We start from the raw sequence: 17413 nt of genomic DNA, 5'->3' as shown, positions 1-17413 counted from the left end.
TCTTGAATTCACTTTTATGGTTTAACTCCTGAGTTTAGTATCACTTTAAAGGAAAACTACTGCTTTCAGTTTATTCTCTCCCCTGTCTTGTGCCACCCCAATCACCCCACATTGCTAAAACCAAATATATACATATATACTGTATATATGTTTTTTTGTATATATGTAGTTGTATCAGTATACAGTGTACACTTTGTAGCAGTGGTTAGCTTGTTAGAAAGTTTATCAATGGACTCCTGGCCACAATGGAAATGTGACCAGGGCCACCCAATCATTTCTACAGCCGGACCCCACCATAATCCTTCCGCCTTGGCTCTCAAACTCCTCCAAGGAGCCGGGAACTTGATAGAAAAAATTCACGAAGGTAAGTGGGTGGTACAGAGGAGAGATCTGACGCCCAAACTCTCCTTCTTGCAGTTCCTGTCAATGTGTTGTTTTTTTACTGCAACATATATTTGAAAACAGTGACATCTAGAGACGTGACCTGGGAAATATCAAATATAAATGCAGATAACGCTCATACACAGATGAACATGAACAATGGCCAGAAAATTAGAATCCCCTGTTTAATACTGTATCTGTCTACCTTTGGCCCAGATAACAGTCATCATACACTACCTAGGCAAAATAAAAATACCAACTGGACTTAGTTAAAGTGACATTAATGTACATATTTTTTCCCCTCCCCCCAATTTTAATGTCAGCACTTACCTTAAATGATGTCTCTTAATCCGATCTTCTTCTTCTTTCCTGATGTTTTCATCTGTCCCTCCAGCGCTGCTGCGGGTCTCTGATCCAGCGCTGACTCCTCTGTCCTTGCTGGCACTTCCTGTCCCACGGTGTCTGCATGCGGGTGCACGCGTCCATAGACTTACCTTGCGTCTCTCCTCGTCTCCCGCCCGAAAATGTGAACTGCACATGCGCCCGCCCCAAGATGCTTTGCGGACGCCCGAGATTTTTCAGATTTTCGGACGGGAGCGCGCGGGGAAGACACAGGTAAGTTTAAACCTCTTTTAAAGCGTTTTAAAAAAAAAGTTTTACATCTACTGCTTGCTAGCCATAGATATATGCACAAAAACCTGAGGGTTTAATAACACTTTAAAGGAGAACTATGGGGTTAGGGCTTTTCCCCATAGTTCTCCTTAGGGTAACGGGAGGACACAAACTAGCATCCTCCCATCACCCTAGGCTCAGTATACCGTGAGCTGCTGCTCGCTGTATACTGAGACGCCGCAGCTGAAGCGGATCTCGACAATTATGTCTGGATCCTCCCAGCTGCGTGACTGACAGCTGGCCTGCCTATCTAGAGGCAGAGCCAGCTGTACCCGCCCCCTCCCCGTCTGTTCCGCCAGTCAGCGCTGGAGGATCGGAGCGGGGAGGGGGGAATCCAGCCCCTCCCCTGTCATGGCAGAGAGCCGTGACAGGATCGAGAGGTGAGCGAGCGCCGGTATGTGTTCGCTCACCTCCCAATCTACTGAGCCGACCTGTGACAGTCTCATTGTCACAGGTCGGCTAGAACTATGAGGTGAGTGAAAAGCACCCCCCCCTCATAGTTCTCCTTTAAGCAAAAAGGGAGCTATAGGGATTGCTTCAGTTGGTCAGGTCTAGGTTCAGCAACTGAGGTCAAAAACTGAGGTCACCTGCCCCCCTGAATATATTGAATGACTAGTTTTTCCATCAATGGATTTTTTCTTCCCTGATGGCACATTGGGCATATCCCACATGACAATGCCAGGATTCATCGGGCTCAGATTGTGAAAGAGTGGTTCAGGGAGCACGAGACATCATTTTCACACATGGATTGGCCACCACAGACTAGGGATGAACTGCTACTATTTTTTCGAGACTGAGTACGAGTACAGATACTTTTCCTCCTCAAGTACTCGCCGATACCAATTACCGATACATTTTTTTGTGTCATGTGACAGTTTTTCTAAAAACCTCCCAAAGACCTTCCACCGGAGAAATCAGGCCGCCACCCCCAAAGCAGAACCGCATCACAAAGTTTGTAGAAAATGTATATATTATTATTCTGCATTGCTGTATAATGTATTGCTGAAAATTGTAGTCCTCTATAACTGGTGGTATTAATCTGGATTGGTGTATAATGTATTGCTGAGATTTGTATTCTTCCATAGCTGATGATATTCTGCATTGCTCTATAATGTATTGCTGGGTATTTGTAGTCCTCTATAGCTGGTGGCATTCTGCATTGCTGTATAATGTATTGCTGGGATTTTTAGTCCTTCTACAGCTTGGAGTCAGTGGCAGAACTACCAGGGACGCAGGGGTTGCAGCTGCAACTGGTTCTTGGTCCTCCACCACTGTCCTAAAATCATTACTCTGTATTGTTTTAGAAAACCTGTCACACACACAAAAAAAAGAGGTATCAGTAATCGGTATCGGTAATGGTATGGGTGAGTAATTGAGGAAAAGTATCGGTACTCGTACTCGGTCTGGAAAAAATGGTATCGGTACATCCCTACTAAAAATTACATTTACTTCCCCTTTAAATACACATATGTCTAATTTTGTAACTTTTTTCAAACAATTCCTTGTATTGATCTGTCGGAAAGTTCCCGGATATAAAAAGAAGAACATCATAATTTTTACTGCAATCTAAGTAGCTGTTTAACTTTCAGTATGTCACTATTAACAAGCAGGTAAACCTCAGTTCAGTAAACACATCAATTATTAACATACAGAGAAGGAAGCATTGCGTCCACAGTGACCAATCAGATTCTCCCTTTCATTCTCCCATGCTGTAAAAGGCCTCATTGGCTGTTCATGGAGATCACAGACTGTATGAGACAATGTATCTCTCACTGTGATAAATAAAGAACAATTTCCATTCCATATCACTAAGAGCCCAAAGCGATGTTTGATGTCTTCATTTATTATTTATGGATTGGAAAGATAAGTACAGAATAATGCAGCGCCATTTACAAGAATCACTTGTTATGTATTGCCATACATATATTAATAGATTTGTCCACAAAGTACAGAGAAGGACAAATGATAATAAAAGAGAAAACAGAAAAGAACGAGGAAGAGGGAGCGAAGACATCACACAATACTTTCCTGCTTGTGACATTCACAGATATACAACTCAAACATTCTGTACACTTACCATTCACTAAGGCTGGGTTCACACCTGAGCGGATTTTTTCAGCTTGTTTTTTTGGGCGTTTTCTTCGTTCAGTGAAACGTGCGTTTCACTGGCGGTATGATTTAATTTTTTGGTTTTTTCCTTACTTTCTTTATTTTAAAATTATTATTTTTTTTCACTTTTCAAACTTCCCGCCGGCTCCGCCCCCCTGCGACGCTGCCGCTCGCAAGGGACGGAACCCGGAAGTCGGCAGCCACCGGAGGACACAGCGGGGATCGCGGAAAAGGTAAGACCTGTACGCTGTATTCCCGAGTGTGGCTTGGGGTTACCGCTTTGTTAACCCCGATCCACACTCGGGAATGCCAATGGCAACGCGCGGCAAAACGCCCCAAAGAAGCTCCTGTACTTCTTTGGGCGTAGGACGTTTTCAGCGCGTTCCTACATGCTGTAAAACGCCCAGGTGGGAACCATACCCATAGGCAATTATTGGTTCTTACATGTTGAGCGATTTACAGCGCGTAGCAACGAGCTGTAAAACGCACAGGTGTGAAACAGGCCTTAGAATAAGACACGACTAAGGATAATTGTCTATAAATAAAACTAGCTACAGTAATTCTATTCACAGGCAGTCCCCGGGTTACGAATAAGATACCGTATATACTCGAGTATAAGCCGTCCCGAATATAAGCCGAGGTACCTAATTTCAGCAAAAAAAATTGGGAAAAAGTATTGACCCGAATATAAGCCGAGGGTCCTTTCTTAAGTTGAATTTGTATGTAAGTTGGAACAGGTACATTTTTTAGGTGTAACTCCAGCCAAAATGTTTTAGTTTTTTTTTTGTTTTCGGTTCAATCCCTGTAACGTTTGTTTTGCTGTGTGTGTCCCTCTCCAGAATATTTCTCCTCACTTTCTGTCCCTGTGACAATCAGATTTAGAAAATTTTGGGTTGTCGTGGAAACAAGGATTGGTGATAAAGCTTCAGTGGAGACACCTTTTTCCCATGATCACTCTTACAGGAGTGAATTTCCCTTCCTAGGTGTAGATTTCCTCTCACTTCCTGTTGTCTCAAGGACAGGAAGTGATATTACATCTTTCTAATGAGGATGCAGACAGCAGTAAAAACCCCACAGTGACCCGGAAGAAGAGGCGGGCACCTCTCGTCTGCACGTCTAACAAGAGCCAACTTCCTGTAATGTACGTACAGCACTACAAACCAGACCCAAAAAAGGCGGGCACTCCTCGTTGGCACGAGCGCGGGAGCATTACAACGACTGAAATGCTGCGCGGTACACTTTGGCTGCAGCCTGGGACCCCCTGCTGTACAGTAAGGCTGTACACCTGTACCGTAGGCGCGTTTTTTCTGCTAGTTTTTTTCGCGTTTTTCCGTTAAGTAAGACCTGCGTTTTTATACCTCCCTGGCGGTATGATTTTTTTTCCCTTTATTTTCTTTTTTTCGGGTTTAAAAAAAAAACTTTTTTAAACTTCCCGCTGGTTCCGCCCCCCTGCGATAGCTTTGTTAACCCCCGAGCCACACTCGGGAATAACAATGGATACGCGCTGAAAAACGCCCCAAAGAAGCTCAGGTGTGAACCATGCCTAATAGCCTCCGTTTGTACGTAGGGGACGTATGTAAGTCGGATGTATGTAACCCGGGGACTGCCTGTATACTGAATAAATACTGCAAAATGTATTGTGTGTATTTATAACTGTGGAAGATGTGTTGTTTTTTACAAGGTTATTAAGTGTTAGGCCCCATTCACACCCGGGTGTCGCGGGAACGCACGTTCCTGCATGTTTGCATCGCTATTGGGTCCCTGGATGCGGGGCAAACACAGAAAAGTATATAGATATCTTGCAGCACTCCTTACCACATGCCCCAATACTCGGGGAAGGGTGCTTGTAGTGACCGCCAATTGCACTAATCGTATGAAGGATGTCACCAGCACACCAAAAATCCTTAAAGGATCAGCAAGTGTTCATTCATTCAGAACCATGTCAAGAAAAACGCAGCGCTTTCGGGGCCGCACAGGGTCCCTTCGTCAGGCTTAGCATCGTCAATGCCCCGAAAGCGCTTGTTTTTCTTGACACTGCATGCTGTGCTGGCAATTGCAGAAATTGAATTCCAAGATAGTTCCCCCGAGTGTGAGTATGGCTGCTCCAGCGTCACTCATAACCTCTTTTAATAAGGGACTAGCTGGGTCTGGGATGCCCACAGCAGCCAATCAGATTTCAGGAATCATTTTCTAATGTAAGTTACAAGGGAAGCAAGTAACTGATTGGCTGGCTGGATAGGTAACACCTTCACATTAATCCTACTCACGTCTTCACATATCAGCCCCATACCCCGTACGTCATAGATGCCACACACACATACATACCAATAATGAAAACACGTTGATGTTGTTTGTAACTTTATTATAAAAAAAGGAAACATTACCTTTCTGTAAACAGAAATTTCAGTCTGAGTAACCCAAAATATACAATAACCTTTATATATATATATTTATATAGATGCAGCCCTCCCAGATACAGCAGCCAGTGACTCTGATGGAGGCACAGAAACTATAACACACTCACACACATACTGCTCAACTACATTCAAGGTATGTACACTCCTGGAGCTCCATACATCAGATCGGTACATACTGATAGCATCTGACCTGGAAGATTGAGCCAAGTAACCAGACTGCATTTTCTGTACATGTATTTCAGTAGCACGGTTACATAATACATCCTTTACAATGCACTGGATAGACGAGTCCTTGAAGGGCCGGTTCTTGGGACGCCATGCACGTGTAAAGATGGTGTGATCACCAATGAAAAGAGGAGAATGCGCTTTGCTAATAAGACACACGTGATCACTGTGCATTCACCACGTATGGAACACTGCCAAGTCACAGAAACATATCTAGAATTCTCCATCAATAAAGAGAAATTGTCAATTGGATGAGATTTTCTATTATTTCAAGGACGTCATGGTGGTCAACTGGAGGCTCTCATGTGTTAGGGTCATGGGATCTTTTCCATCATGCATGGGATATGTACATTCTTTAAATGTTTTCTCCTGTTTAATCTCAAAAATTAACATGAAGTATAATAATTGGCTTGCACTCAAATGACCCTACTGTGTGGAAATGCATGAGGGCGGTGTTGTGGTAAGAACACGTATAAGCTCCTCTGGGGCCGGGGCTACTGTGATTGGACTCTGCAAAGCTCTGCAGAATCTGTATGTTGCTGTAAAAGTGAATAAAAAAGATGTCTCTCCCATCCTCTGGAACTCTTTACCCCAACCTGTCCAACTATCTCCCACCTTGACTGCCTTTAGGCGATCTCTAAAGACTCATCTCTTCAGGGAAGCTTATCCCACCTCAACATAACCACACAACCATCACATTCTCAAACAATTCATCCCCACACAGCTCCCTCCTCATGTATCACTTCCCCCTCCCTTTTAGATTGTAAGACCTCAGGGGCCGGGCCCTCCTTACCATCTTGTCTTGAATTGTGATTATAATGCCTTCCCTATATTGTAAAGTGCTGCGCAAACTGTTGGCGCTATATAAATCCTATATAATAATGATAATAATGCCCTAACTTCTGCCTGTCGATGAATGCAGCCTGGACTTCCTTTACAGGTCAAGAACTACTATCAGTATGTACAATCCACATGCACGCTTTTCATTTACTGATGTGTAACATATTTTCCTGTACAGCTATATACACAGATATGCACCTATAGAGATAGGAGTGCAAGAAACCCTGTATTGTTGAAGGTTACGTACTAAGAGGATGGCAATGTGGCTGCAGGGGAAGGGAAGGTCCCATGAAGACCTGTAAATACAGACCAAGGCCACCCATGAGAAAGGACAGGTTGGGGCGAGACACAGGCTAAGCTCCTGCAAATGACAAGCCTCACCCCTAAAAACTCAGGGGTAACAAAATGTGCCAAAGGAACCTGATTCATTTTCCTTCTGCAGTTCAGGAAATGAAAGCAAGCATCACAGTTGCTTTCAGGCGACACCTTAACGTTCCCTTTGTTTACATTGAGGTCATTTGTCTGTCCTCTTCACCGGGCACTGTGGCTGACTTGCCGTAATTACGCTTCAGATACAATTATCAGTGTTGGAAAAGCAAAGTAATGATGATCAGCAGTGTGGATCTCTTGGTTTGGAGGTAAATGACACTGATAATTCTCTTGTTCATATTTGGATTAAATATCGCCAGCCGCCGCCAGAGGTAAGACCGCTGCATGCATGTTTGGCTGTGGACGCCATTATAAAAACCTTGTAAATATATAAATCCTATTGATTGTACTTGTCATGGGGCCGGATTTAGTATGTAAAATCTGCTACCCAGTGAGTGCGCCAACTTTCTAGTGCAGAGGGCTGGCATGCCCAACCATCCGGAGGGCAAAGTGAACCAGCTCAGGCTGAGGCACTGCCATAGTCAGAGGCTGAAGTGTGATGACATTATATATACCTGGAGTTTGACCGAGACCTATAGTGCTGAACATTGAGCATCTGATGAAGGGTTCATTTGCACGCCCATGCAGAGACCCGATCCCGGGAGGGACAGGTGCTGCATGTGATTGCGTGCAGCAGCCTGTACTTCCTATGGGAGGACGCAACTGCACGTGGATACACGCAGACCCGAACCTGCACATCTGCGTGGGTCTGGTGCTCTCACTTGGACACACACTGTCTGTGTACAAGTGCAGGCACCTGGACCCAAATGGTTGTGCAGGTTAAGGTACGCGCATGTAACTGTGTTCAACCTCATCCTCCCGTAGGCAGGAAGAGGCTGCTACGCACAATTACATGCAGCACCTGTCCCTCCCAGGATCGGGTCTATGTGGGTCCGGGTGTGATTGACACGAAGGGAGACGGCAACCCGAAACCTGATGCTTCACCATGTTGTACTTCTCCTATTTTGAATAAAATGTATACTACTGAACTGCAAGTAAGGCTAATTGTCTGTCATTTGTAATCATCACCTTACATACTGTCTCTGGAGTGGCTGGGCAATTAGGTTTTGTCACATGTGTTTGATTGGGACTGGTCTTTGGAATTTTCTGTCCATGGACTTGGCTTCGTAATTATCTGTCTATGGACTTGTTATTGGAATTCTCGGTCTATGGAGATGCCTTTGTGATTGTTGGTCCATGCACTTGCCTTTGAATTGTCTGTCTATGGACATAACCATTGCCTTTGAATTGTCTGTCTATGGACTTGCCTTTGGATTTGTTGGTCTATGGACTTGCCTTTGGAATTGTTGGTCTATGGACTTGCCTTTGAATTGTCTGTCTATGGACTTGCCTTAGTTATTGTCAGTCTATGGACTTGCCTTAGTTATTGTCAGTCTATGGACTTGCCTTAGTTATTGTCAGTCTATGGACTTGCCTTAGTTATTGTCAGTCTATGGACTTGCCTTAGTTATTGTCGGTCTATGGACTTGCCTTAGTTATTGTCGGTCTATGGACTTGCCTTAGTTATTGTCGGTCTATGGACTTGCCTTTGGATTTGTCAGTCTATGGACTTGCCTTTGGATTTGTCAGTCTATGGACTTGCCTTTGGATTTGTCAGTCTATGGACTTGCCTTAGTTATTGTCGGTCTATGGACTTGCGTTTGGAATTGTCAGCCTATGGATAATCCCAAGTGATGATACTGTGCAAGTTGGGCTTGTCTGGGATAAGTGGTGCTGTAATATAGATAATGTAGAAGTATGTGTATAGTAGAAGAACATTCCTGAAATTCTAGCTGAGGTTGCATTGCTCAGGAATTCTATTTACAGATATACGGATTTATTTGAGTTAAATCCAGATATGTTTTGTAAAATGTCCTTATGTAGTAAGTAGGAGAAACAATTGTTCACAATCACTCGGAATTAGACACAGGACACACTCTCAGATTGCACTCATAGCTGCCAGAGGGAGATTTTGGAGCCGTGGTAAGAGGCCCTAACCCACCGTGGAGGAGGGAGTAGTAGAGGATGCCGGGGATCCTGTGTTGGAGCTGTTCCAGAACAACCAGCGTCTCTTGGGCTGTCTCTTCTGGTGCAGAGCCATCTCCTTCTCACGTTCTCTCTGAGCTCTCTGAAAGTGATCTTCCTCCTTCAGGTACCATACAGGGGGCCATCGCTGAGTCTCTAGAATCTGCTGATTCTCTGAAGATAAAATAATGTACAATAAATACCATACAGTTACTACATACAGTATATCCTTTGTATGCATTATATGTTTCCTCCAATACCTCTCCACTTCTCCTTGGTCACATTGTGAGGGAGAAAGTCTGTCTTCTCTTGGGGTAGATGGGCACATGGCAGTAGAGAGCAGAGGCAAAAGCCCCTGAGTCACTGTTTATCTGACAACTTTCCATCCAGCTCCTTCAAACAAAATTTGGCTTAAAAATCCACTTTTGTTGCCCGTTCTAGCCTGTTGCCACTATGAGAGCTGTGGCTCTCATACAAGGAAGCTGCAGTGTTTTTGTCCGCCCCTCTCTCCCCTTGTCCATTCACAGAACCCTCTGTATTCTATGACTGGTTCACAGAATACAAGGTGTTCTCTGAATGGCCAAGGGAAGAGGAGAGGAGGACAAACAACAGTATGGCTTCTGTGTATGAGAGCCACAGCTCTCATAGTCGCAGTGCTGGAAGCATTGCAAGAGCTGCAATATTTAGCCTGGTGACTGTGCAGGGCTGTCTCAGGTGGCATCTCATTGGGAGGGCATCCCATTGGGGGGGCGGGGCAGAGGGGCGGCCGCAGCATCCCAGGTTGCTAAGAGCTCTTAGCAACTTTTGACACTCTGTCCGGCTTCTTGCCCAGCTCACTGACGTAATTGGTTGCCAGGGAGCTGAGCAGGACACTTTGAATGGCGTCTCACCAAGCTCCTGGCAACCAGTGATGTCAGGGAGCTAAGCGGGATGGGACGTTCCACCGCATATGCCTGGACGACCAGCAGCAGCACCCTCCGCCAACCATCCATTCGCTTTAACAAATGGGTGTGGTAACCTCCCAAGTAAGCCTGTTATCAATTTTTTCATCCCTATACATATGTCCCATGTTGGGCACTCAGAGAGTTTAGAGTAGAACTGACCACACATGGCTACAGGGCTAAACAATAGAATTGCATCAATTCCCTCATCCAGTGTGATTGGATGAATCCATGCTGCCGCCTATTGTTATTGGCAGCTGCTACTCCAGAGCTGGGACATTTTTGACCTGTCTACCCAAAATACACAAAATACTAGGGGATGTACCAAAATGTAGTCCGCTAAAACATATTGTCCGAAAATGGCACATTGGGCAAAATGCTGATAATACCATCTTTCAGCCGAAATTCCGGTGCATTTCTAATTTCTCTCCTACCCGCTGGGCGCTGCTCTGTGTCCCCTCTGACACAGTGCAGAGTCCAGCAGGGAGGAGAGAAACGGTCACAGGAGGCCGAGCGGGGCGGGCAGGAGAGCGTTGTGAGCGGCTGGCGTGTTACATGAGGCTCTCCTCCCCCCATGGCTGTGACAGATCAGGAGAGCGGTGTGGGGGCGAAGGCAGTTGTCACCTGTCACAGGAGGCCGGGTGGCCGAGGGAGGAGTCAGCTGTCAAATTAGACCCAACTTTCCTCCCTGCACCACCAGCTCAGCCTCCTGTGACAGCGAATCAGCATGGAGAGCAGGTACAAGCACTCAGCGATCAGTGAGTTTGTAAATAATTGAGAACAGAGTAGGTTTACTGTTTCCCCAATTATGAATGAACAGGAAGTCCTCTACATCATTTCCTGTTCATTTATGATTGTGGACACAGTAAACCTACTATCTCCACATGTTATGAATGAACAGGAACACTCAGTATTCAAAAGAAATTAAAAAGGTTAAATTAAAAATAATTTCCGGTTTCGTCCTGACATTTTATTTTAGTTTCGGTTTAGTTTTCGGTGCACCTCTTCTGAATAATATATCAATAAATAAAATACTTCTACTACCACCCCGTCTTCGCAGCGTTTTATTGCTGAGGGACTTTTTATGGATGTTTATCAGGGTAGATGTTCCAAATCACTCACCAGGGGAGACGAGCTTGATTTCCCGGGGGAACTTTCTGCACACACGGTTGTAGTTGGTAGAGATGTGATGTGAACACCAGGCTGCCAGCTGCAGAGCACCATGGAACTATAGGGATCAGAAGACACAGGTGTGGAAGAGGTCAGGGTACAACATTCAGGGGGGATGAGATAGGAGAAGCACAGAATCAATTGTTAGTGTATAGACACACTATGAGGAGTTGGGCTACAACATGCAATCATTTACCTGGGCAGCCTCTAGTAACATAAGAGCTTCTCCATCGATGTCCTTGTTATTCAGGGAGGCGTCCATCATCACCGACACTGTGTGCTTCTCTGTTACAGAACAACCATACAAAAGATCAGACCAGAAAACTCCAATACTGACAGCCGTACATTGTCTCATAAAGCAGGGGCGGGCAACCTCAACACTCCACCTCGTGGAACTACAACTCCCATGAGGCATTGCAAGATTGCGACAGCCACAAACATGACTCCCAGAGGCACACGGGAGTCATGGAACTACAACTCCCATGAGGCATTGCAAGACTGCGACAGCCACAGACATCACTCCCAGAGGCACACGGGAGTCATGGAACTACAACTCCCATGAGGCCTTGCAAGACTGCGACAGCCACAGAGATCACTCCCAGAGGCACACAGGACTAGAGATTAATATTTCCCCTGACTGCTAATGCTGATAATAAACAAATGATACATTATTGCCTGTTGTGGAAAGACCTGAAAACAATGTCATGTGGTCACCATGTGATCTGTGACTGAGACCCTTTCAGAGTAACTGAATGCAAATCAGTAAAAGGACTCATTTTTATTTACATTTTAAAGCAGGTTTTATCCAGGTGCCCCCTCTGTGGCCTGGCAGCGTGCCTAGAGCAGTGGTGGCCAACTTGAAAATTATAGTAGGCCTTAAATGTGGCCCCTGACACTTCCAGAGGGCTGTATAATGGCAGTGCGCTTGTGCGTGTTGAGGTGCACTGAATCGCGTTAGACGGCCAAGTCAAAATGAACGGGACGAAGCATACCTGCTGCATCTTTTCCAGTGTACCGTAACACACATGGAAGAGCAAGTGGGAGAAAAATAAGCCCCATCTTTGGTGTCTGTGGCAGTAATGGTAACTCCCAAAATTGGTGTCAGGGGATGCAATAATAACCCTCAGCAGTCAGGTCAGTGTCTGCAAATAAAACCCCCAGCATTAGGGTCAGTGGCTGCAATAATAACCTCCAGCACTGATGTCAGGGGCTGTAATAATTAGGGATGCACTGATACCGATACTAGTACTAGTGGCAGTGCTGTTATCCACCGATACTAATATTGGTATGGGTGTCGATACCGAGTATTTGTGTACTCGCCCAAATGCTCCGATATTTACCTCCGATACCCGAACTTCCAGTCAGAGGGAGATTTCCTCTGACCGGCAGTGCCGCGAGGGAACATGGAGCCGGCTTCCGGGCCAATTAGCATTGAGCCAGCCAAACAGCATGGAGCCGGCTTCCAGGCCAATCAGGAAGCTGGTTGGCAATGACCCGCCTCCCGGCTTCCTGATTGGCCGGGAAGCCGGCTTCTCAGCCAATCAGCTTTCAGCTGGCCAAACAGCATGGAGCCGGCTTCCTGGTCAATCAGGAAGCTGGGTGGCAGGTAATGACCCGTCGGCCAGCTTCCTAATTGGTTGGGAAGCAGGATCCATGCTCCCGCGAGTACTGGTATCGGTATTCGGAATCGGCGAGTAAAAAAAGATAAATATCAATAATCGTAGTTGATACCGAAAAACTGGTATCGGTGCATCCCTAGTAATAATTAACCTCCAGCATAAGTGTCAGTGTTTGCAATAATAACCCCCAGCATTAGTATTAGTGATTGCAATAACCCCCAGCATTAGTATTAGTGACTGTAATAACCCCCAGCATTAGTATTAGTGTTTGCAATAATAACCCCCAGCATTAGTATTAGTGATTGCAATAACCCCCAGCAATGGCATCAGTGGCAGTGCTATGATCCCCTTGTTGCACTGGTGGTTAGTGACAGTATTATTTAGCCCCCCTGCATTGGTGGTAAGTGGTTGCTTACCTGATCACACACTCCTGTGCTGCTCTCTCTCTTTCCCCTTTCCAGCTAGGACTATACTTGTACCGTCAGATGAAGATCCCTCCGCCTCACAGCACCGGCGGCTTAGTTTCAATGCCGGATGCTGGAACCCTGCTGCTCTGTGAAAAGCGCTCAACAGTTGGCGGACCCAGCCCAGGACACGGCGAACTGCTCACAGATAGCCAGTGGGCCACATTTTGGGCACCAGGGGCCTGAAGAATAACACATGTCTGCCCCTCCTATGCTGACTAGTAGCAGAATCCCAATCAGCATAACAATCACCCGTAACTGCTTTTTTTCTGACTGTGAGTTGTTTGCAGCTGCTGAAAGTAAGCGTGAAATGACTCGCAGGAAGCTGCCACATTTAATGACCGGATTTACATTTACAGGTGGAAAACATGGTGCTTGGCCAATTTTTGGTCCATTTGCAGCGTATGTAAATGAATCAGCTGCCTTAAGCACATGAATGGGCCCCTTACCCTTGCCCAGCATAAAACACAACATTTACCTGTCAGGGCCACTAGGTGTGGCAGGCAAAGCCTGTTTGCCAGTATGATGAGGTCCAGCGGGTCAAGATCAGGTCCTGCGGTGAACTGCCCAGTGTAGAGATACTCGAGCACCGCACGCATACTGGCCTTAGAGGTATAGGGGAGCACCACCTGCAGATACAGAACAACCTCGTTCAATGAGAGATGAAGAAGCAGGCCACCCAGGACAAAGCAGCCATATATATTGTTACAGAGTGTATATCCTGTATACAGGCAAACAGCAAAGCTCCATCTGAAGTATACCCGTACCCAAATACCTTAAAGGGCATGTAACCCCCGACAATAAACTTATCTTATTTGGCTCGATTTGGTCATTTAGATGCATCATGGAAAGGGTTTGGTTAAATCTGTTCGATAAGTGAAAAAATACCCGTTGATCCCGCCAGATATTTTGTCAGCTGAGAACTCTCTGCTTGTGCTGCATTCTTATCTGTTACATTGTTCATGAGATTTCTTCCCCCTTGTGCACCTTCCCCCAACTTTTCCATTGAGATTGATAACACAACCATCCACCCCTCCCCCCATGCCAGGGTCCTAGGTGTCATCCTTGACTCAGACCTCACCAATGAAACCACAAAATTACTCATCCACTCCCTTGTTATATCTCGTCTTGACTATTGTAACTCCCTCCTCATTGGCCGACCTCTACACAGGCTCCTCCCCCCTTCAGTCTATCATGAATGCTGCTGCCAGACTCATTCACCTAACCAACCGCTCAGTGTCTGCAACCCCCCTCTGCCAATCCCTGCACTGGCTTCCATCCTCCACCCCCCTCTGCTAATCCCTCCACTTCCAGGCCCCCAAAGGGCAAAATTCTAAATATTAACAACCACTCACAGAGCCACCCACCACTCTGCCCCTGGATATATCTCAAACCTTGTCTCAAAGTATCACCCTAATCGTCCCCTCTGCTTCTCCCCAGACCTCCTGCTCTCTAGTTCCCTCGTCAACTCCTCCCATGCTCGCCTTCAGGACTTCTCTAGAGTCTCTCCCATACTTTTGAACTCCTTACCCCAACCTGCCCGTCTATCTCCTGCTCTGTCTGTCTCCTGCTCTGTTTTAGGCGATCCCTGAAGACTTATCTTTTCAGGGAAGCCTATTCCACCTCAAACAAACCACTCAACCATCACTATCACTATCAACCATAACTGCTCCTCCACTGATAAAGTACAGTGAGTGAGTGTTCTCACCCAGAGACAGGAAGTGTGTTGCTGGCAGGATCACCAGGCAAAAACAAAGGAAAAAAGCCCCAAAAAATAAAACTAATGAGGCCACCACATCTAAAGCCCGGTACGCTGCAATATATCAAATATTTTCTTATGAGCTTAGCTACGCTTTAAAGGCATGTTGACAGACTTGCTGGGAAGGGTAAATGAAGAGTGATGGAAGAGCTGAAATTGTTATATTTCTTGGACAAAACACTGCTCCGGGCACCCTCTATGATTCCTTGCTGAAGGGGAAGTTGAATGGTCCGGTTAGCTGATCCTTCCCATCATCAGAGATCATTATTATTATACAGGATTTATATAGCGCCAACAGTTTGCGCAGCGCTTTGTGACCAAATGCCTAGGCTTTTTGCTTAGATGCCAAGCACTGGAAGGAGCCCGCAGCGGCATTTTCTCCAGGAAGGCATATTATTACAACCCTTGAGGAGCTCGTCAAGGCAGGTAGCATAGGCTTACCGTGAACCCGTCATGTCCGCCAAGGTGAATCATTAAAAATAAGTCCAAGGTATATCCCACCACACTCCTGACCCGGAAACAAACCCAAAGATCGGGCGGGTGCCGATGCGACCACAGATGCCTCCGCCAATAGTACAAAATCGATAAATGGTCACCCACACTCCAACTTGATGCAAAGCCAATATCTTTTATTGACTGAGATAGTGTCACATTTATGGCAGCAGCGGCTCTAAATGTGACACTATCTCAGTCAATAAAAGATATTGACTTTGCATCAAGTTGGAGTGCGGGTGACCATTTATCGATTTAATTTACACTCAGCTATTGCATAGGGGGATAACAAGCCTCCTATGTAATAGCAAATATAATGTGACAGGTCCTCTTTATGGAGACATCAGGGGTCTTTCAGACCCCTAACGTCACCTAGGGACCCCAAAGAAGCTGACGTAGTAGAGATCTGCTTCCCCAGCTTCTTCTCCTGGCTCTAAGAGACGGACAATGTGCCCAGTGACACCGGAAGTGATGTAATGCACATCACGTCCGGGTCCAGTGATCGGAAGAGAGATCAGCGGCTGGAAACCGCTGATCTCTCCTCCGATCCATCAGGGGAGACCCACCACGCCAGTCCCGGGCTCACACAGGGGACAGTGGAGCCCAGGGAGGCCAACGGCGGCGGGGGGGAGAGGGACACGGCACCGTACAAGCGATTCGGCACCTGTATAGATTCTGGATAACATGTATGTAAACAGCAATCGCCTGCTGTATAAAACGGTACCAAGAACATGACTGCAGCAGCAGCCGTGTTCTTGGTATAACCACTTCCAGCGGAGGACGTACATTTACATGAACCCGCTGGAAGTGGTTAAATAAAATGTCGAAGCTTTGCATGAAGATTGGGCCTAAGATCCAAGGTCCTGCATGGGCACAGAGGAACTCATTTGATGCAATGGTGGCCATGACAGGTTCACTTAAAGTTGAGTACAAATTCTAATGAAGGTAGAATTCCACTGAATGGAAGAAAAGGAGTGAGGTCAATGGGAAGTGTTACTAACAGTCACAACTCTGGACAAGTCCTAAGAGCCAGGTAGTCAATGAGTCTAGAAATAACACCTGAGCTCTGATTCTCTGGGTCTATTTTGTCTCCGGAGGCTCAAAATCTCTGCCTTATAAAAATGTTTGTGGCTGCCGTATGCAACTGACTGTCTCCTGAAGTTCCCAATACTTTTTCGTGACTGAGTTGCACCCCAGGGAACCACAAACCAGCAAATGAGCCTAATCATTATGAGCATCCATCAGTCACTTTCAAGAACTTTGGTAACCCTACCCTCCACCCTCATCCAGTTCTTCAGCTCTGACGCGCCCTTTGCTAGATATAGATTGAACATCCACGAAAATGAATTGTCTTCCGAGAACTAGTTGACTATTATATAATTATTATAACCTTATTTTAATTGGAATCCACAGGCATGCAACAGCTCACCTCAGCCGTGCTGCTTTCCAGAAAGGGGCCTCCAAACATGGCGGCCATCCAGTCACAGCCGGAGATCAGCAGAGGCTTATGGGCCTTTATACTTCCGTCATCCAGCAAGAAAGTGACATCTGATGGAGGGTAGAAGAAAGGATTAGTGGACAGCAGAGAAGGCAAGAAAGTGAAAATCCCATCCACAATAAGGCAGATTATATCACACAAAGCTGAAAAAATGTCTCATTGATCCGAATTATGGGTAAGATGCATCATACAGCAACTTCAATGTATAAAATTCATGAGACCGTCCACTACACTGCCTGGCCAATCCAGTGCCAGTGACGTGACGATACAATGGGAGAGATCAACTACACACCAGGGGTCCATTATTATAACATTGCTGACTAATCATCAAGATCAGCCCCATATGACCGCCTCTATCAGGAAGCATGGGGG

At 45.9% G+C, this 17413-nt stretch overlaps 1 protein-coding gene across 4 annotated transcripts in view; it reads right to left on the bottom strand.

Annotated features, from left to right (window-relative positions):
• Positions 1-8702: 8702 nt before the first annotated feature.
• Positions 8703-17413, bottom strand: part of RHOBTB2 (Rho related BTB domain containing 2) — a 44911-nt gene continuing 36200 nt past the window's right edge. For all 4 annotated transcript variants that reach the window (XM_018563700.1, XM_018563703.1, XM_018563702.1 and 1 more), the window contains 5 exons: positions 16973-17091; positions 13771-13921; positions 11406-11494; positions 11162-11267; positions 8703-9272 (listed from right to left, as the gene is read on the bottom strand). In XM_018563700.1, the coding sequence (XP_018419202.1) occupies positions 9067-9272; positions 11162-11267; positions 11406-11494; positions 13771-13921; positions 16973-17091 (671 nt within the window). In that variant the 3' untranslated portion in view covers positions 8703-9066. The remainder of the gene's footprint in view (positions 9273-11161; positions 11268-11405; positions 11495-13770; positions 13922-16972; positions 17092-17413) is intronic.

The sequence above is a fragment of the Nanorana parkeri genome, unplaced genomic scaffold (genome assembly GCF_000935625.1).
Source record: "Nanorana parkeri isolate BGI_ZX_2015 unplaced genomic scaffold, ASM93562v1 scaffold686, whole genome shotgun sequence".
NCBI lineage: Eukaryota > Metazoa > Chordata > Amphibia > Anura > Dicroglossidae > Nanorana > Nanorana parkeri.
Note: the sequence above shows the minus strand (reverse complement) of the source record. Positions and strands in the feature narration are given on the sequence as shown.